The sequence below is a fragment of the Leucoraja erinacea genome, chromosome 10, assembly GCF_028641065.1.
Source record: "Leucoraja erinacea ecotype New England chromosome 10, Leri_hhj_1, whole genome shotgun sequence".
Classification (NCBI taxonomy): domain Eukaryota; kingdom Metazoa; phylum Chordata; class Chondrichthyes; order Rajiformes; family Rajidae; genus Leucoraja; species Leucoraja erinaceus.
This window is the reverse complement of record NC_073386.1, coordinates 34048938-34071719: the sequence shown is the minus strand read 5'-3', so window position 1 is coordinate 34071719 and position 22782 is coordinate 34048938. Positions and strand designations below refer to the sequence as shown.

Sequence of the window (22782 nt, the reverse complement as noted above, 5' to 3'; positions counted from 1 at the left end):
TCTTACCAGCTATCAACCTTTCTTATCCTTCCCATCACACATTTGTTTACTATCCACTTCCCACCTTCTAATATTCATCAAAATCGCACATTTTTAATTGCTAGAAAGAACAACTTTGTACCAATTCTGATAAGTTATTGCCATTAATCCTTTTTGCAGATTATTGACTTACAATTTGCTAGGCACTTCATAGCAGACAGGACCCAATGAGGTAGATCTTCTGCAACAAAAAAAGGCATTTAAGAACATATACAACATTTTGACGTTAATTACCCACTGCAGACTGGCATACCAACACTCTAAATACAATTTGTAATTTGCTAAAATTGAGTCCACAAATGCCCTAAATCAGTGGAGAAAAACAGGTAGCAATGGTATATCATTATTCTAAATTCTTCACGATAGAAATTACTCTTACAGTAGAAAATTCACTGAAATTCACTATTAAATGCACAAACTAATTGTAAAAGACATAGGTGGGCCACACTTGGAGTATCAAGTTAATGAAAGACAACATGTTGGAAAAACTGTAGAGCCAGGAATGTTGCCAGGATCCAATGGTCTGAGCTAAAGGGCGAAGTTGGGAAGGCTAGGACTTTATTCTTTGGAGGGCGGATGGTTAAGGTGTGATCTTGTAGAGATTCATAAAATTGGGGTAAATAGATAGGGTGAATGCCCTTTTCACGGATAGGGAAATCAACAACTAGTGGGCATTGGTCTACAGTGAGAGGGGAAAGATTTAATTGGAACACAAGTCAACTTTTTTCACATAGAGGGTGTGGGTATATAGAGAGAGCTGCCAGAGGAAGTAATTGAGGCAGGTACAATAACATAAAAGACATTTGGACTGGTACTTGGATAGGAAAAGTTGAGAGGGATGTGGGCCAACCACAAGTAAAAGGGGACCAGTTTAAATGGGGCATCTTAGTCAGTATAGCAGAGTTGGGCTAGCTCCATGAACAATGCTTTTTGTCACTTTATATATTTTTGGACACCCGAGTAATTACCAAAAGTGTGAAAAATCTACTTAAAAGTTAGTAAATATTTATAAACGTTATAAAAATTGCATTGTAACATTGCCATTTTATGTAAATTTCCAAATTCAAACAAGTGAACAATACAACACGTCCAATTCAAAGTTAAATAATGAATTCAGGGCCAACATGCATCGATGAAAGGAAGGATGTCAAGCTTAGGGAACCCTGGATGCTGAGGGAATTAAAGGGCCTGTCCCACCAGCATGGCATGCGACTAGCGCGACCAAACGTGGTCGCTTGAGGCGTACGGCCTCGCGGGGCCATTCCCACTTCGATCGGCGGAGGCATATGGAGTTGTGCGGGGCTGGTCCCGACATCGCGCGGGGCTCCAAAAATCTTGCACTGTCCGAAAATCCTGCGCATCAACGGCTTGTCGGCCCGCAGGCGCATTGAGGGCGTACGCAGAGTCTTGACGGCGTATGCCTAAAACGTGTCGTTGCACGATGGCATCACCGCCCGGCGTGCCGTTGCACGATGACGTCACCGCCCGACGTCCAAATTCAGTCGGCCCGCCTCCTGCCCAGCTGATTGGTGAGTACGATGTCGGGACCAGCCCCGCTCAACTCCATACGCCTCCGCGTTTCGAATTGGGACCGGGCCCGCGAGGCCGTATGACTCAGGCGACCACGTTTGGTCGCGCTAGACGCATGCAATCGCATGCTGGTGGCACAGGCCCTTAAGGTTTTACTAAAAAAAAAGGCAGGTTATGTTGGATATAGAATACTGAAAATAGACAAGGCGCTTCAGGAGCAGAGAGTGTGTGGGAGGATACAAAAAAAAAATTAAGAGGGCCAAGTAGGACCACAAAATATCATAGTCAGATAAGATTAATGAAAAATTCCAAGGTATTTTAGAAGTATATTTAGAAAAAGTGGGAAACCAGACAGTTTAGTGCTTGCTGTATAAATACTAAGCAATAGCTTTTTATTACAAATGGTCCGCGCCATCCTCTGGATGTAACACATGACATTAGAAACCTAAATCGAAAGTAGACTCACCTGATTTGTCTGGTAATATAACAACCCCGTGTTTGCTGATGTTACATACATTGCATACAATATTCTGAGCAACGACTTGTGAGAAATCCAACACATCATCCAATGAAGCCAAGCCTAATATCTTCTGCAGGCTGAAACAAAAAACATTGCAGTACAGAAATTGGATCAGGAATTCTAACAACTATCACAAGTACATGAATGAGCTACAGTTGGTTCATTAAATCCATTAGTGAGAGTAGCATAGACGAGAATTAAGTTTAATTGCTTTTTGTTTGAATTCAAAGTCTGATTAATTCAAGCACTCGTCATAAGTTTGAATTTTTTCAATCTATAAAATCTTTCAATACTTCAGTCTCACGGATACTTACAGATAAAAAATGTGCACGAGATACACTCCTTAATACAATGTACACAGGACTACAGAGCAAGAATTCTCATGATTGGTCTTGGAGTATAAAAAAAGGAAAATAAATTTTGGGGAGCATTGGTTCAAAGGTTATTTGCAACAGATCATCAATTATCCTCAATATCCTAAATTCGGTACACAAATGAGACATGATGGCTGATAGTCAGCACTATTAACTCCCAATCCCTTTCTACCTACCCTAAATATTGAAAAATCCATCTATTCTATTTTAAAAAAACCCAGAAAATATGCTCAACCTACTCAAGGTCTTTCATAATACACCCTCTGCACCATCCCAGATATCATCATTGTTATATTCTCTTTGCTACTTACAATCTCAAAATAGATTTTAAATATTATCTCCTATTCATTACTCCAAGTTGACTTGCCCAAAGGAGAGACAAAAGACTGAAGATGCTGGAAACTGGAGCAAAAAACAACTTGAAAAACTCAAGGGGATGGTTGGGATTTTAAGTTGAGCACTTTCATCAGGAATGACTTGCTCAATGTTCCATTGCCATGTTTGACTATTCTTGCTACTATTGATATCAAGCCTACTACTCTGTAGTTCCTTGTTTTTCTCTCTTCCTTCTTTCGAGCAGTGGGATTAAAGTTGTTATCTTCCAATCTGCAGCAACTGCATAAAACACCTGACAGACAACAGTCAATATTTCTATAGTAGAAATAAAGAACTGCAGCAGTGGTTAATACACAAAAGGACACAAAGTGTTGGAGTAACTCTGCAGTTAGTGGTAGGAGGGGGAGGGGTGTGTGCATGGAGGGGAGATTTAGGTGGGAGTCCAGGTGGGGCACAGGGGAAGTAGGAAGGTGCGAGGGAGAAAGCGGGTGGGGGTTAATGTTTAGCCAGTTAGCTGTCATAACCGCAAAGGTGCAAAGGTAGATTTGCAATTCTAGCTAGAAACTTTAAAGCACTTGACTGGAATTTCCATAACATTGCTCCAAGATTAAATGTTTAAGAGCAAATAGCATTGGTGTCAATAAAAAGGGGCAAAATGCAGAAAACTAGAATGGAATAATTCCAAATGAAAACACAAAACCTCCCCCCCCCCCAACCAACACCTGTTGCAGTATTAAAGGATGCCATTATAAACTTGGCTAGGACTTTTCTGCGAGCTTATATGGGGAAAAATAAGTGGTTTACATAAAGCTTAAGAGTATACATATTTCATTGTACAATTGCTGCAAAATTAGATATGGCAAACCATGGAGAATAAGCTAATATAAATTACTAAAAGCAAAGCTTCGGCTCCAAATAAAATGGATTAAATAATTATATTTGATAGATGTATTGGTCCAATTTTAGTTAATAATAACCATGAAGCACAAAACGCTGAAGGAAGCCAAAAAAAGTGCTGAAGCAAATCAGCGGGTCAGGCAGCACCGGGGAGGGAATGGATAGACAACATTAAGGGAGCCTTATTGAGACTGAATCATGATACTTCTAGATTTGCTGTTCCTCCAGTACTTTATATTTTGCTCAATATTCCAGCAGCTTGTGTATCCATAACCATGAAGAATCCCTTTTCAGATATTTCACAGTGGACTGTAATTTTAGGTTTTGTCTGCTTTATTGCATCATGACTTACTGATTAAGAACAACTTCTCTCCAAGCTTCTTCAATGTCACTTTGAGTTACTGGTCTGACATGCATCAAGTGTTCATCAGAAGTGACCATTGGAACCTCCTGATCCAATTCCGCGGTATTTACCTTGCAACAAATAAACAGTTTAAGTTTTAAATTTGTATAACAACTAGTTATTTCGTAAAAACAAAAAGCACATGGTAAATTAGACTAAACTAGACTAAGTGGGAGGGCTGGTCCCCCAACGCAATATTCCACCTCCCCACCAATTCCAATATTGGTGGCCAGTGGCGGGGGGGGAGGGAGCCTATCTGGAGCACTAGTATGGGTGTTGTGGGCAGAAGGGACTGGTTTCCAGAGGGCTAGTATGGACATTGTGGGCCGAATGGATTCTTAGACTGCACAGCTTTAGCATTTCCAAACCAAAGGCTACACAGCTTTACCATTTCCAAACCAAAGGCAACACAGCTTTAGCATTTCCAAACTATATTTTCAAACCACATTAAGGGCACTGACAGGTCAGTAAAACCACTCGCAGTTTAGTAGACATGTGCTCAGTGTTATTCACAGCTCAGACTGAGAGACATGACCCTCTCGCTCCCCACATCTTTCAGAGACTGATTGTGGCACTCAACACTTCCGGGTTTTATAGTCCCTCCAGAAGGGACGTGGCCTTCAGGAAAGAGAATCTCAACATTTTTTAAACACTAATAACTCTTATTTTTAATCGATGGGAAAAATCCTCATGACCTGCGCAGCGGAGGGGGACTCCGAGTAAGATGGCCAAAAATCACAGCCGTAAGTGGCAGCGTTTTTTCTAAAATCAATATACAAAACAGGAAGTAGTCAAGATCAGACTTAGTAATATTGATGATACATAGATGTTTACTTCTCAAACCCAAACAGGAAGAAAACCAAACTACAGCAGAAAATGGTTTATAGCAATCATCAAGCAGCATCTTAACTAGCTTGGGTAGTTAAGATGCCAATCTTTCCTCGAATGACAGTCCCGCCATCACAGGGTTTAACCTTGTGAACCTATGCTACACTGCCTCAATAGCAAGGATGTCCTTCCTCAAATTAGGAGACCGAAACTGCACACAATACTCCAGATGTGGTCTCACCAGGACCCTGTACAACTGCAGAAAGACCTCTTTACTCCTGTACACAAATCCTCACGTTATGAACAACATATTATTTTTTATATATAACATTTTCCCAAATTTAAAGAGATCATCAGATGACTGGTATTTATCAAGGGCAGGTCGGAAACATAGAACACAACAATACAGCACAAGAACGGGCCCTTCAGCGCACAATGTTTGTGCTGAACATGATGCCAAGCAGAACTGATCTATTCTGCCTGCACATGATCCCTATCCTTTATTCCCTGCACTTCCATCTGTCTATTTAAAAGCCTTTTAAACACCACTATCGTATTTGCCTCCCCCACCACTCCTGACAATGCATTCCAGGCCCCCACCATCCACAGTAAAAATAAAAACTTACCCCAAACATTTTCATTAAACTCTCCCCCCCTTCAACTTATGACTATGGTGTCCATTATTGAACATTTCTTCTTTGGGGAAAAAAGTTCTGACTGCCACTCAATTTTGTGTATTTTCATCAAGTCTCCCCTCAGGTTCCTCAATTCAGGCAGCATTCTGGTAAACTTCCTCAGCTCCTTCTCCAAAGTTTCCACATCTTTCGTGCAATGAGGCTACCAGAACCGCATGCAATGCTCCAAATGTGGCCTAACCAAAGTCCTATAGAGCTCTATCCATGGTTTCTTGACTCATATTCATTGCACCTGGCAATGGGCAAGCATACCATATGGCTTTTTTACCACACTATCTACTCATGTTGCCACCTTTAGAAGGCTATGAACTTCAAAATCCCCCTGCACGTCAATGCTATTAAGGGTCTTGCAAACTGCATGATCGTTCCTTATATTTAATCTTACAAAGTGCAACATGTCATGCTTGCTCGGGTTATACTCCATCTGCCATTTTTCCGCCCATTTCTGCAGCTGATCTATATCCCACTGTATCTTCTGACAGCCTTTCTCACTGTCTGAAACTCCTCCAATTTTGGTGTCATCAGCAAACTAACCAGCTCATCTACATTGAGATCATATACGACAAGTTCCAGCTCAGATTCCTGCAGAGTACCACTGGTCATAAACCTCCAGCCAGAATATCTACCTTTCCCTACAATCATCTGCGTTCTGTGACTTGGCCAGTTTCCAATCCATATGACCACGTCATCGTAAATCCCGTGCATCTTAATCTTCTGGATCAGCCTACCATGAGGGACCTTATCAAAATCCACGCAAACAACATCCACCACCCAATCTTCATCAATCTCCTTTGTCATCTTCCAGAATAAACTCAATCAAGTTAGCCGGACACAACCTGATGCATACAAAGCCGCACTGCCTATCCCCAATTAGTACATTCTCTTCCAAATGGAAGTAAATCCCATTTCAAAGAATTCTCCCCAGTAGTTTCTCTACCACTGACATGAAGCACACCAGGCTATATTTCCCTGGAATCTCTCTGCTTCCTTTCTAAAACAAAGTAATAAGATTAGCCACTCTTCAGTCCTCCAGGACCTCGCCAGTGGCCCGAGAAGAAACTAAAATCCTTGCCAAATCCCTGCTCTTGACTCCCTCAATAACCTGGGATAGATTCTATGAGGCCATGGGGACATATCAGCCTAAATGCTCTTCAAGAGCCTCAGCACCACCTCCTTCTCGATCTCAAACCGCCGTAGGATTTTTGTAATCTCCACACTGATCTCGCTGTTTGCTCCCAAAATGAACCACCTCACATTTCTCTGTATTAAATTCCATCAACCATTCCACAGCCCACCTTCCCTACCGATCAATATCCTGCTGTAATTTGACAACCATCTTCACTATCTACAATACCACTCATTTGTGCGTCATCTGCAAACTTGTGAACCATGCTCATCCAAATCATTAATATAGAAGACAAACAGCAATGGGTACAGCACCAAACCCAGAGGCACACTACTAGTCACAGGCTTCCAGTCTGAAAAGTAACTTTTCATCATCACCTGTTGGATCCTTCCATGAAGTCAATTTGATATCCATTCAGCTATTTCTCCTTTTATCCCATGGGATCTAACCTTCCAGAGCAGCCTACCATGGGGGACCTTGTCAAATGCCTTACTAAAATCCATGGGATGCAAGCTGCCCAAGCGAAATACGAGGTCCTGTTCCTCCAATTTGCGCTGGGCCTCTGACAATGGACAAGACCCAGGAAAGAAAGGTCAGTGTGGGAATGGGAGGGGGAGTTAAAGTGTTTAGCAAAGGAGAGATCAGGTATGTTTAGACGGAGGTGTTCAGCGAAACAAGTGCCGAGCCTGCGTTTGGTCTTGCCGATATATAGGAGTCCACACCTGGAACAGCAGATACAGTTGATGAAGTTGGAGGAGGTGCAAGTGAACCTCTGCCTCTCCAGAAAAGACTGTCGGGGTCCTTGGAAGGAGTCGAGGGGGGAGGTACAGGTGTTGCATCTCCTGCGGTTGCTGGGGAAAGTACCTGGGGAGGAGGTGGTTTGGGTGGGAAGGAGCGAGTTGACCAGGGAGTTGCGAAAATGTTGAAGGAATATGTGCTGTATGCAACGGCTGATGGGGTGGAAGGCAAGGACAAGGGGAATTCTGTCCCTGTTACGAATGGGGGGGGGGGGGGGGGGGGGTGGGGGAGAAACGAGAACGAACGGAGCTGCGGGATATCGAGACGACCCTAGTGAGGGCCTCATCTATAATGGAAGAGGGGAATCCCCGTTCCTTAAAGAATTAGGACCTCTACGATCATGACTGTACTACTTTACAAAATAATTAGTTTAGTTCAGAGAAGTTAATTTACTTCATTGACATATGCAAAGAAATACAATAAGGCAACATTCAAGAGCACGATACTCCCCTCTTTTCTTACCTATATAACTGACTGTCTGCAGCTCTGCCTTTAACAACCTTTTTGGCCACATCTTCAAAAACTCAAGATTTGTGAGACAGTACCTCCCATGTACAAAACCATGTTGACTAACCCTAATCAGCCTATGTCCATCTAAGTGCATGTATATCCTATTCCTTAGAATACTCGAGTAATTTTCCAATCACAGATGTTAAGCTCACTGGCTTGTAGTTCCCAGCCTTTTCCCTGCGGCCTTCTTGCATAGAGGCACAACATTAGCCTCCCTCCAGTCCACGACTCCGCGTGGGCTCCAGGAATTTCCTCTCTAGCTTCCTCGTGTCATAGAACATAGAAATTAGGTGCAGGAGTAGGCCATTCGGCCCTTCGAGCCTGCATCATCCAACTCAGTATCCCGTACCTGCCTTCTCTCCATACCCCCCGATCCCCTTAGCCACAAGGGCCACATCTAACTCCATCTTAAATATAGCCAATGAACTGGCCTCAACTACCCTCTGTGGCAGAGAGTTCCAGAGATTCACCACTCTCTGTGTGAAAAAAGTTCTTCTCATCTCGGTTTTAAAGGATTTCCCCCTTATCCTTAAGCTGTGACCCCTTGTCCTGGACTTCCCTAACATCGGGAACAATCTTCTTGCATCTAGCCTGTCCAACCCCTTAAGAATTTTGTAAGTTTCTATAAGATCCCCTCTCAATCTCCTAAATTCTAGAGAGTATAAACCAAGTCTATCCAGTCTTTCTTCATAAGACAGTCCTGACATCCCAGGAATCAGTCTGGTGAACCGTCTCTGCACTCCCTCTATGGCAATAATGTCCTTCCTCAGATTTGGAGACCAAAACTGTACGCGATACTCCAGGTGTGGTCTCACCAAGACCCTGTACAACTGCAGTAGAACCTCCCTGCTCCTATACTCAAAATCACTTTTGCAATGAAAGCTAACATTACATTCGCTTTCTTTACTGCCTGCTGCACCTGCATGCCTACCTTCAATGACTGGTGTACCATGACACCCAGGTCTCGCTGCATCTCCCCCTTTCCCAATCGGCCACCATTTAGATAATAGTCTGCTTTCCCGTTTTTGCCACCAAAATGGATAACCTCACATTTATCCACATTATACTGCATCTGCCAAACATTTGCCCACTCACCCAGCCTATCCAAGTCACCTTGCAGTCTCCTAGCATCCTCCTCACAGCTAACACTGCCCCCCAGCTTAGTGTCATCCGCAAACTAGGAGATATTGCCTTCAATTCCCTCATCCAGATCATTAATATATATTGTAAATAGCTGGGGTCCCAGCACTGAGCCTTGCGGTACCCCACTAGTCACTGCCTGCTATTGTGAAAAGGACCCGTTTACTCCTACTCTTTGCTTCCTGTTTGCCATCCACATCAATACTGAACCCCCAATGCCATGTGCTTTAAGTTTGTATACTAATCTCTTATGTGGGACCTTGTCGAAAGCCTTCTGGAAGTCCAGATACACCACATCCACTGGTTCTCCCCTATCCACGCTACTAGTTACATCCTCGAAAAATTCTATAAGATTCGTCAGACATGATTTACCTTTCGTAAATCCATGCTGACTTTGTCCAATGATTTCACCACTTTCCAAATGTGCTACTATCCCATCTTTAATAACTGACTCTAGCAGTTTCCCCACTACCGATGTTAGACTAACTGGTCTGTAATTCCCCATTTTCTCTCTCCCTCCCTTCTTAAAAAGTGGGGTTACCTCGGATATATCATTGATCCTTTTCCAGCTGTATACTGTGACAGCCTTCCTCACTGCCCACAACTCTAGCAATCTTGGTGTTATCAGCAAACTTACCAACCAACCCATCTACACTTAATGAAACATAGAAATTAGGTGCAGGAGTAGGCCATTCGGCCCTTCGAGCCTGCACCGCCAATCAATATGATCATGGCTGATCATCCAACTCAGTATCCCGTACCTGCCTTCTCTCCATACCCTCTGATCCCCTTAGCCACAAGGGCCACATCTAACTGCCTCTTAAATATAGCCAATGAACTGGCCTCGACTACTCTCTGCGGCAGAGAGTTCCAGAGATTCACCACTCTGTGTGAAAAAAAAGTTCTTCTCATCTCGGTTTTAAAGGATTTCCCCCTTATCCTTAAGCTGTGACCCCTTGTCCTGGACTTCCCCAACATCGGGAGCAATCTTCCTGCATCTAGCCTGTCCAACCCCTTAAGAATTTTGTAAGTTTCTATAAGATCCCCTCTCAATCTCCTAAATTCTAGAGAGTATAAACCAAGTCTATCCAGTCTTTTTCTTCATAAGACAGTCCTGACATCCCAGGAATCAGTCTGGTGAACCTTCTCTGCACTCCCTCTATGGCAATAATGTCCTTCCTCAGATTTGGAGACCAAAACTGTATGCAATACTCCAGGTGTGGTCTCACCAAGACTTATGCATGTGTTAATCATATACAGCAGAGGTACTTTGAAAATTCAAGACGCCCCATATGTGCCTAGTTTATACAAAAATCCCAAATAAAACACGTAAAACCATCTATTATAATTTATGTGTTTTCAATGAGACTCTACATAATAAAAGTACATTAGCAACATCCAGTGCTGAGTGTATGCATCTTAACATTACAACACTAACAAAACACACAGCAAAAAAAAAGTTCTCAATAATACCTGAGGACTTCTAACCTCCTTGGGATTAGTCTTGGATAATGTACAAAAGTCATTTTTCTTGTTGTTCATTCCCGTTGTATTTTTTTGGTAAAATGGACGATGGCTAGGAACAACTTTCAATGGTGATATAATTGGGAATCTGTTTAAAAGTATATTAATATATTATTTTCTGAGAGACATTAATGAAGTAGTTTTTATAAATGAGCCAAACTCCATTCATGCAGCAATTTAAACAAAATTATCAGAGGATCAAGCTACATTATTAGTTACATTACTTAAAATACTGGTTAAAGTAGATTTTAAGGAGTGTTTTAGAGGAGGAGGTAAATAGGTTTATGGAAGGAACTACAGGTTTTAGGTCTTAATACATTGAAGCATGATTCCACTTTACTGGAGTCATGCTTCAATGTATTATGGCCTAAAACCTGTAGTCCCTTTTATTTTTCATTAAAAATGTGAGGTTGCATTTGGAGAAGTCTAACAAGGGCAGAATCTACACTACAAACAGTAGGGCTTCGGTTACAGAGCAGAGGGACCTAGGAATACAGGTACATAGTTCCTTGAATGTGTAGTCACAGGTAGATAGGGTGGTCAAAATTTCTTTTGGCACATTGGCCTTCATCAGTCAGAGTATTGAGTACATAAGTTGGGAGGTCGTGTCATAGTTATACAAGACGTTGGTGAGGTTGCATTTAGAAAATTGTGTTCAGTTTTGGGCACCATGTTATAAGAAAGATGTTGTCAAGCAGGAAAGGGATTTACGAGGATGTTGCCAGTACTCAGGGGCCTGAGCTATAGTGAGACGTTGAGCAGGCTAGGACTCTACCCCTTTAAGCGCAGGAGGATGAGGGGTGATCTTATACAAGGTGTACAAATCCATGGGAGGAATAAATTGGGTAGATGCAGAGTCTCTTGCCCAGAGTAGGGGAATAGAGAACCAAAGGACATAGGTTTAAGGAGAAGGGGAAAAGATTTAATAGGAATCTGAGGGATAACTTTCTTACAAAGGGTGATGGGTGTATGGAACAAGCTGCTAGAGGAGGTAGTGGAGGAGGGACTATTGCAAAGTTTAAGAAACAGTTAGACAGGTACATGGATAGGTTTGGAGGGAAATGGGCCAAACGCAGACAGGTGGGATTAGTGTAGATGGAACATGTTCGCCAGTGTGAACACATTGGGCTGAAGGGCCTGTTTCCATGCCCTATGCCTCTACAAAAGGAGAGACCAGAATTTTAGGAATGCACATTTCCATGAAGATTGCAAGGTTGGAGGAGATTGCAAAGGCTGGGAAATGAAAAGGTTTGCAAACATGCATCTTAAGATCAGGGCATTCCATCATGGAAGTCAGTATAAGTTAACAAGGTGACGATGGATGAATTACATTGTGCAGTTGGGTATTAGATGACATCACACTTATGGAGAGTATTATTGCACCTTGCAACTAATAGCAATGAGAGCATAAAGACAGTCAGGCCTGGAAGTAACAATAGAACAATTAAAGCCTCAGCAGATCAACTAATGCAGGGATAGGATTGAGTGACAATATGAAGGTACAAATAGGGAAAGGCTTCCAGATACAGTCCACAGGGCATCTCAGAGCCATATGCGAAACCAAGATAGCAAATGGGCTATTTTGCCCCGAGTTACCGGGGAATGTACAGTAATAGATTCAGAAACAAGGTATTTACATTTATGAGTCCAATACATTTATCCCCATTTATCAAAAATAAACCATGAAGTGTGCTTTGTGTCACCAAAGTAACTGAAGTTTAATCGCAATAAGGTGGGATTTTGTTGTACATATTGGCCTACAATATGAAGATAGACACATCATGCTTGTGTAACTCAGCGGGACAGGCAGCATCTCTGGAGAGAAGGAATGGGTGACGTTTCAGGTCAAGACCCTTCTTCCGACTGCTGTCAGGGGAGTGGGAGATTCAGAGATAAGGAAATGTAAGGTATGAACACAGAACAATGGAGATCAAGGAAAATATAGAACAGATAGTTGTTAATTGGGAGAAGTTAACAACAAAGCAAACGGACATAAAATGTAGTCAGAGACAGTAAGACTGGTCGGAGAACTGGGAAGGGGAGGGGATGGAGGGAAAGGGATAGCAATTTAGAGAAGTCAATGTTCATATCGCTGGGGTGTAAGCTGCCCAAGCGAAATATGAGGTGCTGTTCCTCCAATTTGAGCTGGGCCTCTGACAATGGACGAGGACCAAGAAAGAAAGGTCAGTGTATGAGTGGGTGGGGGGAGTTAAAGTGTTTAGTAACAGGGAGATCATGTAAGTTTAGGTGGAGGTGTTCAGCGAAACAAGCGCCGAGCCTGCGCTTGGTCTTGCCGATATATAGGAGTCAACACCTGGAACAGCGGATACAGTATATAAACTTGGAGGAGGTGCAAGTGAACCTCTGCCTCACCTGAAAAGACTGTTGGGGTCCTTGGACGGAGTCGGGGGGGGAGGTACAGGTGTTGCATCTCCTGCGGCTGCAGGGGAAAGTACCTGGGGAGGGGGTGGTTTGGGTGGGAAGGAGCGAGTTGACCGGGGAGTTGCGGAGGGAACGGTCTCAGCGGAAAGCGGTGGAGATGGAAAGACGTGGCAAGTGGTGGGATCCCATTGGAGGTGGCGAAAATGTTGGAGGAATATGTGCTGTATACGACGGCTAATGGGGTGAAAGGCAAGGACAAGGGGAACTCTGTCCCCGTTACAAATTGGGGGGGGGGGGAGACGAGAACAGAGCTGCGGGATATCGAGGAGACCTTAGTGAGGGCCTCATCTATAATGGAAGAGGGGAACCCCCATTCCTTAAAGAATTAGGACATCTCTACGATCATGACTGTACTACTTTACAAAATAATTAGTTTAGTTCAGAGAAGTTGGTTTACTTCATTGACATATGCAAAGAAATACATAAGGCAACATTCATGAGCAAGATACTCCCTTATTTTCTTACCTATATAACTGACTGTTATCATCCATATTCTCCCCTCCCGATCTTCCTTTCACATCCTCAATCACATGGTTCTTCAAAAACTTGCTCAACAATTGCAGAGTCTGTTGTCTGGTGACATCTGGCCCAAAGTTGCTGTTATTTTTCAACAGTTCATGCAACCAGTCAACTGCCGCTGAAGCAGTAAAACATTGATTGTATTTTTTCAAGCGCACACTATGTTTCCTCAGAGGCATTCCAGCCCTAAAAAGCTTGATCAATTCATTCCACTGGAGAAAAAAAAAGTACATATGTCATGGTTTTGTGTAATTTGACAAATCTGAAGTCATTTTAAATAATGTTAATGGCATTAAAATGGTCACCCATTGATTGCAATACACTTTAATATCTCAATTGTACAACATGAAATCAAAAAGAAAGACAGAAAGAAATATTTCTAATTCATAAGCAGCAATTTCAAAATGAAACATGTTAAAAAAAGACTTTGCCTGAACATCGACAATACAAATTAAGCCTCCTCACTGACTGCATTATGACAGGTGATATGAATGACCTCCATGAAAGTAACACCAATAACAAGTTCTTACCAACATGCAGTTCCCAATACATTTGAGTAGCCAGCAGGTTATGTAGAACAGAGATTCTGATTTTTTTTCCTGCTGTATGCCACTTTAGATTAATGCGTTTTTCTGGGAACTAGTCCCTCTTCCCATTCAGAACACTGAATAAAAGTCAATTATTTTTATAATTGCACTTCCATACCAACAGAGTTATTTTATATTGCACCTTCATTTCAACAGAACAATACTTAATTACACTACTTTAATTACACTAATTTCCACAGAACAATGGGAATTCAAGCTCTTGACAGAACAACTTTCTCCTGACTCTCTCGACCTGAAACGTCACCAAAACGTCTGACCCATTGAGTTGCTCCAGCTTTTTGTGTCTATCTTCGGTTTAAACCAGCATCTTCAGCTCCTTTCTACACAACTCATAGCTACATACATGTGACTCTCAATTTGGCATTTATTCCTCTTTTTACAAATAAGATTCCTACATTGGCTTTCTTTGGATTTGGCGACTCCAATATCCCAATTCGCCAACATTTCATCTCATATCATGAAGCAATGGAGCGGCTACTTCTTCGTCTCCTGAGACCACAAGTCCAGCACGCACTCAACCCACTACAGTTTGCGTACCAGGAGAACATTGGTGTGGATGACGCAGTCCTCTACATGCTGCACCGGACTTACTCCTTTTTGGACGAACCAGGTGGCTACGCGAGGATTATGTTCTTCAACTTTTCAAGTGCGTTCAACACCATCCAACCCCTGATTTTGAAAGACAAGCTTTAGAAGATGGGGGTGGATTCCACCTTTACCTCCTGGATACACAACTACCTGACGGGACAACCACAGTTTGTTAAGCTGGGGGACTATGTTTCCGGGACAGTGGTGTGCAATGTTGGAGCCCCACAGGGAACGGTTTTGTCCCCATTCCTCTTCACCCTGTATACTACAGACTTTAAAGTCTGACACATGCCACATTCAGAAATATTCTGACGAGACAGCATGTGTAAGGAACGGACATGAGGAGGAATACAGGGACTTGACCAGCGCTTTCTGTATCTGGAGTAAAGAGAACTGTCTCAGCCTGAATACAACCAAGACTACAGAGATGGTTGTTAACTTTGGCAGGGCCAAGCTCCTCCTTCAGCCGGTTAACACTGCAGGGGTGGACATTGAGGTGGTGCAGACATACAAACATCTGGGAGTACACCTTGATAACAAACTGTACTGGTCTGTCAACACCGATTCCCTCTACAAAAAAGGACAGAGCAGTCTCTTTTTCCTCAGAAGGCTCAGATCCTTCAATGTGTGCAGTGAAATGCTGTACTTGTTTTACCATACTGTTGTTGCAAGTGTCATCTTCTACAGCTATGCTGTTGTCTGCTAGGGTAACAACATCTATATCTATAAAACTCTGTGCCCGACGACTGGCTGCCTTTCTGCCTTTTGATTCGTGCCCAATATTCGCAGATGTCCAATTGGAATGGCTGATGCTCGCAGATGTCCAATCGGAATGGCCGATGCTCGCAGATGTCCAATCGGAATGGATCCTTTTACTTTCTTCCTTTGATTCACTGCCACGCCGAATCCAGACGCTCAATCTCCCACATCTTTTCCATTTCGATGGAGATTTCGCTTTTCTTTCTAAGTATCCGCTCCTCATGACATTTCGTCGCCTTTACGTACACATTTTTAATCAAATCGTTCTGCCCCCCCCCCCCCACTCACTCATTTTGTCGCCTCCTGCTGGCCAGCGACCATAACGGCTGCTGGCGCCCGCATTTCAACCTCAAGAGACGCCATTTAATTCGCCCTTTCAAGGACGGTTTCAGTTCGAGGACCACGTCTCCCGTGGGGGCTGCGGGTAGGGAACGGCTACGGGTAGGGAACGGCTGCGTTGGGGGAGCAGAGCCAACGGGTCTGGCATTGGTCTAGTAACTGATAAAAACAGCAAGAAGCAAGACAAGCTGGTGAAAAGAGCTAACTCAGTGCTGGGGGGGTGGGGGGAAAGTGGACTCTATGGTGGCTGTGCTTGAGAGGTGTATGAGGAGCAAGGTGCAGGTCATCCTCAACAACTCCGGGCACCCCCTCCATGAAACTCTGGAGGGTCAGAGGAGCACACAGAACAACAACCAGCTCCTCTCCCTGCGCTGTAGAACACAGCAGTTCAAGAGATCCTTCACCCCTGCAGCCATTAGATTTTATAATACTGACCGTTAAGCTGTATGGGGATGCTTTGCACTTTTAATAGTTATTTATTGGGTTATTTTTAAGTATTTATTGCTTTTATGTATTGTCTGCTTTACGTTCTTTCTGACTGTGTTGGCTACTGGACATCTGAATTTCCCTGAGGGTAGGGCCGGATTTACATATAAGCTTCACAAGCTTAGGGCCTCGAGATCTAGGGGGGGCCTCGGCAGGGCTGGATTTACCCACAGGCTTCATAGGCTGAAGCCTATGGCCTCAAAATCTGGGGGACCTCCAGCCAAGGTGTTTTTTTCCTCCAGAGTAACAATAAAATTGGGGCGCTATCAGCGTTTCCACTTTGACGGAAATTACCCGAAATTCTGGTTCCGGCCCGCTGGAAGTTTTTTTGGGGAAAAATTGCGACCATCCGCGCGTGCGCAGTTGGGGGAAGCCGGTGACACAGTAGCGACGCAAAATGACGCTGTCTCTCCGCGCGTGCGCAGTGGGCCCAGACGGGTTCAGATCACCATTTGCACTACACACAATCACCTCGATGCCTCGTGTCTACCAAAGATCCGAGGTGTCTACAGGTAAGTAGTGGAATATTGTGATGTGGGAATGCCCATTTCTCTGGGCTGGGGGGTGCGCCGGTGTCTGGGCCTCGCTGCGTGGGAGGGAGGGGGGTGGGGGCATTTGTGAAAGGGGGGGGGGGGGGGGGGAGAAGGAGAGAGAGAGGGGAAGAGAGAGAGAGAGAGAGAGGGAGAGAGAGAGAGAGAGAGAGAGAGAGGGGAAGAGACAGATGGGGAGGGAGAGAGGTGGAGGGGGGGGAAGGGGGGGTTATCTTTAGTGAGATTGCAAAATTAAGGTAGGTTTTAGATCAATTATATTTTCTCCTCCATATGAATAATATCAAACAATTGGAACTACTTTCTATTCCTTGATAACAATACTGAAAAATATGTATTCAATAGTTTGCGACTTTCATTTTGCATATTTTTTAATGTGCACACACTACACAGTCGAACAGTAACAGGCAATAAAATCAACACACAAAACATTTTCTAAAAAAAGTTTTTTTTACTGCAGAAACTTACAATATTTTATTTGCCGTGTTTGCATGCTCCTTTATAACATTTTACAGTACAACTTGATTATTAAAACAAGGATAGCTTCAATTCTGGATTTAAAAAAAAAATACAACAATGACCCCTATAATTCCATTCCAACCACTCTTGACTCAATCAAAATTATTTCTGAAATATTGGTCATAAATTTGGTGCAAAAATGCTCCAAAATAAGGCTCAGAATGCACCAGAGAACATCTAAAACCCAGAGCTTCCAGGGCCCTTAAGCTGCGTGCACTTATTTCACATAACATTTTTATAATCCTGCCATGCCACCCACCTTTTTGAAAAGCTTTGTACGGGCCTGGTGTATATTATTTTTGACACCGTCATTGGCCTTTCTTATATATGCTGTCACAAAGCACTGTAGTCTCTAAACAATACTTCAGTAATTTCCCTTCCCCTCCAATTCAGAATAATAGTTTTAAGCCGATAACGCGACACTAGCACTGGCAATAAATAAAAAGTGCAGTTTTCCAGCCCTTATCTCGTTGGCCACGCTCGGCTGCACATCGGTGTCAATCTGATGGACTCTTCCATCTTCCTCTTGTCGTGGGGGTGGGGGATTTGGAGAGGCCTCAGAAGTGGAATAGCCTAGGGTCTCTCTTCATCTAAATCCGGCCCTGCCTGAGGGGATTAATAAACTAACTATCTATCTATCATTTCATTCTTCTAGTCTTCATATTTCAATCTGTCATATTCCAAATCCTTTACTCACACAAACCCACTCCGTAATAAATAAACACATTTGTTTAAGAAGGAACTGCAGATGCTGGAAAATCGAAGGTAGACAAAAGTGCTGGAGAAACTCAGCGGGTGCCGCAGCATCCATGGAGCGAAGGAAATATGCAACGTTTCGGGCCGAAACACTTGGTTGCGTTGCATATTTCCTTCGCTCCATAGATGCTGCATTTGTCTACCATAAATAAACACATCCTTTACTCACACAACTATTGTGCTTTGCTGTTTTGATTGGTTCAAAATGAATGGACATGCCTTCAGCCATCAAGGACCTGGTCCCTAAAAAACATCTAACGCACTCAGTGATTTACCTTTGACTAAGATTTTGATCTCCACCACTTTGAGTCCTGTTAGAAGGTATGTTGCAAAGCCTACCTGAAGTGTCGCTGAAAATCTGGCGCTGCGGGTGTGCGCGATTTTGGCGCCGTTTAGAGGGGGGCGGGTTTAAAACGCGATTTTCACTAGGCTGTTCCAATCGAAGATGTTCAGCCTAGTAAATCATTAACGAAAAATCGCTGAAAGACCCCGTCGCAAAAGGTATTATTAGTTTTTATCAGTATATATATCAGTATATTGTTATTTCCCGAGTACTCGCATACCCAGAGGAAACAAAAAAACGTTGCTCAACCAGTTTCCATTCAGTGTGCAGTACAAATAACAACAAGTAAATAGAAATAAAAATACATATATCATGAACAAATTAAATTAAACACTCTACTCTCTACTAAACATCAACAGGCGTTCCGATCGACAGCTGCTGCAGTGTGTCCATGTTGGTGGTTGGTGCGCGATACTTTGGCAGGGGGCTAAGTCCGTTTATCAGTCTTATAGCCTGTGGGGAAAGAAGCTGAGGAGCATCCTGCTGGTTTTGCAGCTAATGCTCCTGTACCTCTTCCCAGATGGCAGGATGGAGAATATGTGATGCGATGCTGGTGGTAGGGGTCTTTTGATGCTCAGGGAGATGGCTCTGTTGATCAGAGGAAACATCTCTGCCCTCCTGTATATGTCCAGCACCAAAAAAAGGAGTGGAGTACCCCACATAATCCTGCTGGCAGACGGTCTTACAAGGACAAGGACCTGTCAAGTTGGTGCCGTTCGTACGCCTTGCAGCTCCCGAACCAGGAAGTGATGCCGTTGGTTAATGTGCTCTCGACTGTCCCCCTATAAAAAGTTCGTAGATGTGTAGTGGGGAGACCTGCTTTATGTAGTCTTCGGAGAGGGTGTAGTCGCTGCTGGGCTCTCTTGACCAGTGCTGTGATGTTGGTTGTGGACATCAGGTCATCTGACAGGTGGAGTCCTAGGAACTTCACGCTGCTGACCCTTTCCACATCAGCTCCATCGATGTGCAGAGGTGTATGGTGTTGTTTTCCCGCCCTCCTGAAGTCAACTACCATCTCCTTAGTCTTTCCCACGTTGAGAATGAGGTTGTGGAATTTGCACCATCCTGTGAGCAGCTCTACCTCCATCCTGTACGCCGACTCATCATTGTCACTGATGAGACCCACCACTGTTGTGTCATCAGCGAACTTGTTGATGAAGTTGTTATTGAGTCTAGCAGTACAGTCGTGTGTAAGCAGACTAAACAACAGGGGGCTTAGGACACAGCCTTGGGGCGAGCCAGTGCTCATGGCTATGGTTTTTGATGTCCTACTGCCCACCCTGACTGTCTGCTGCCGTTGTGATAGAAAGTTCAGGACCCAGTTACATGTGCCAGCATCAACCCCCAATAGCTCCAACTTCTCCCCCAGCTGCTGCGGAACGATTGTGTTAAACGCAGAGCTGAAGTCTATGAAGAGGATCCTGGCATAAGTATTTTTCCGATCGAGGTGTGACAGTACGAGGTTCAGTGTTGTTGAGACTGCGTCCTCTGTGGATCGGTTGGCTCTGTAGGCGAGCTGCAGTGGGTCTAGGTTGGCAAGTAAACTATTTTTGATATGCTGCATAACCAGTCGCTCAAAACACTTCATTACAATGGGTGTTAGAGCCACTGGTCGAAAGTCATTATGGCAGGCTGGGTTTGGTTTCTTCGGGACAGGGACGATGGTGGCACTCTTAAGACAGTTGGGCACTACTGCCTGGCTGAGTGAGATGTTAAAAATGTCTGTGAAGACATCTTTCAGTTGCTCGGCGCAGTCTCTTAAAACGCATCCAGGAATGTTGTCCGGCCCTGCAGCTTTGCGTGGATTGATGCTGGCAAAGGCCTTTTTAACTCCGGCTGCGGACAGCCTGAGCGACTGGTCACTGGGAGATGGCAGTAGTGCACGTGTCTGGGTGCTGTTTTTAACCTCAAACCGCGCGTAGAACTCGTTCAGTTCATCTAGTAGAGAGGGGTCGTTTTGGCCTATCCGCAGCGGGGTGGGGGGGGGGGGGGCTTGTAGTCAGTGATGGTATGAAATTATGGCCTTGTATAATAGTTGTAATAGTTTAAAAATCACTCTCTAAACCCGTGACCTCACGCAACCACAGGGCCGCATGGAGCTGTATACAGAAGGTATGTAGCTTATTTTTACATTAAAAAGGGCTTCTTAAGAACCCTTTATACAAAGTTTACTATTGCGAGTAGCTAATTTTGGGCTCTTTATATCCCGCAGTATTTTTCTGGGCATTTGAGGGCACAAATCTACTGCAATGTGAACGTTCTAAACCAGCACGTTCACAGGAACCCACTAGAAAGCCGATTTAAATGGACTTTAATTTACAGCAATTGAACACTAAATTCCTTCCATTTGGCCTATAAATTAATGTAAATGAGATTTCAAAATCATGTTTTATTGTGAATTATTTATGAATATTATTTGGACACTTGGGCTATTTAAAAATGTTAATCATTTATTAAGAAATGGATAGATGTTTAGATCTAGTAATTGAAGTTTGAAATTAGCTACACTTGGGTAACTAACTAATTATATGTTTTAATTTCAGGTCATCCAAGTAAGATTATTTTATATTTGTTTCAGAATGCTTCAATCTACGATAACTGAAAATTTCATTCAGTTCTCTTAATTTTTAAGAAGGTTATGGCCTTTTGACAGAACAGCTTTTTTGTCTTGTCCATAGAAAATCAATAGGGAACAAGAGGCTAATTTCCGAGTATGAAAATGGCCATAACTTTGTAAATACTTGAGATATGAAAGTGAATTAGGTGTCAAATTAAACTTATTTTTATGCTTTATCTGATGGGATAAATTACAGACTTGATTTTTAAATCTCAAAATTTTGTAACATTGCTACTGTTAGGGGCTATACAATTACGTGAAAGTGGCAGCTATTAATTAAAAACAAGGTCCAGTCTTCAGAAATTCTGCACTGAAAGACGCGATTAGTTTGAAATTGAAAAGACAGGACCATGACACGTTCTCATACGAATCCGCCGAATGCAAAACAGTGTGTCATTTAAATAAAAAAGGATTTCCTCTAGTTTAAATAACCGCTTTCGAAACTGCTCCGGGATAATATGTTGCATGCGTTATCAAAAAAAATCTACACCCCTTTTCCAACTCACCGCCTCCAATGCGAAGAAACCTTCTTCGTCGAGAATGATTTATAACTTACCAGCTTCGTAGCCCTGTAAGGGCCGGGTGAAATAACTCGGCTTTCCATGACCTTGCAGCTTGTGTTCGGATGCGATGCAATGCTGAGACCGCTAGCCCGTTGCGGACACGGCAGCCGCGGCCGCGAACAAACTTCCAGCGCCAGCCATTGCTCTCGTTTGAATCGCGAGCTCCGGCTCTCTTCTGCTGCTCATTGGCTAAAACTCCCACGCGACGTCTCCTAATATGGAAAGTGGCCGTTGGTTGCTCGGTGTCCAAAAAGTGGTTCGCAGCTCCTTGGCCGATGCAAATAATGTTAATGAATGTTTGAATGTGAGGTTCTTTCAACTGAGCAAAATTTTCTTTTTCTCGGAAATATATTACTCAAACAAAATACCGAAGTAGCAGGAAGTCGGAAATATAAACGGCTGGAAAAGGGCTGGAAACAGTCGATGTTAGGCAAATGTTAACGAGTCAAGCTGGCCAAAGGTGAGATTGGGAACGTTTTCATAGGAGCTTGAAGGGCATTTATTTTTACACAAAAAGGTGGTGGATATATGGAACGAGTTTCCAGAGGAGGCAGGAACTGTCACAACATTTAAAATACATTTGGACAGGGACACGGATAGGAAAGATTTAAACCAAACGCAAGTGAGTAGGTGGGACAAAGCGTAGTTGTAGATGGGACATCTTGGTCGGCAAAGGTAAATTGGGCTGAAAGGCCTGTTTTTATGCTATGCCTCTAATTAGCAATGTTACAAAATTTTGAGATTTTAAAAATCAAGTCTGCAATTTATCCCATCAGATAAAGCATAACAATAAGTTTAATTTGACACCAAATTCACTTTCATATCTCAAGTATTAAAAAAGTTATGGCCATGTTCATACTCGGAAATTAGCATCTTGTTCCCTATTGATTTTCAATGGACATTACAAAAAAGCTGTGATCTTGGATAGTCAAAAGCCCATTTCTTAAGGAAAGATTAACATTTTTAAATAGCCTA

At 43.2% G+C, this 22782-nt stretch overlaps 1 protein-coding gene across 2 annotated transcripts in view; it reads right to left on the bottom strand.

The window, feature by feature from the left end:
* LOC129701007 (DEP domain-containing protein 1B-like) overlaps positions 1-21993 on the bottom strand; it is a 40257-nt gene extending 18264 nt beyond the window's left edge. The window contains exons 1-7 of one of the 2 annotated variants that reach the window (XM_055641906.1): positions 21801-21942; positions 18624-18738; positions 13628-13893; positions 10670-10808; positions 4049-4170; positions 2036-2166; positions 173-220 (exon numbers count right to left, since the gene is read on the bottom strand). In XM_055641906.1, the coding sequence (XP_055497881.1) occupies positions 173-220; positions 2036-2166; positions 4049-4170; positions 10670-10808; positions 13628-13860 (673 nt within the window). In that variant the 5' untranslated portion in view covers positions 13861-13893; positions 18624-18738; positions 21801-21942. Of the gene's footprint in view, positions 1-172; positions 221-2035; positions 2167-4048; positions 4171-10669; positions 10809-13627; positions 13894-18623; positions 18739-21800 lie in introns of both variants that reach the window. The other variant, XM_055641905.1, reaches the window with a different exon arrangement.
* Positions 21994-22782: the final 789 nt, after the last annotated feature.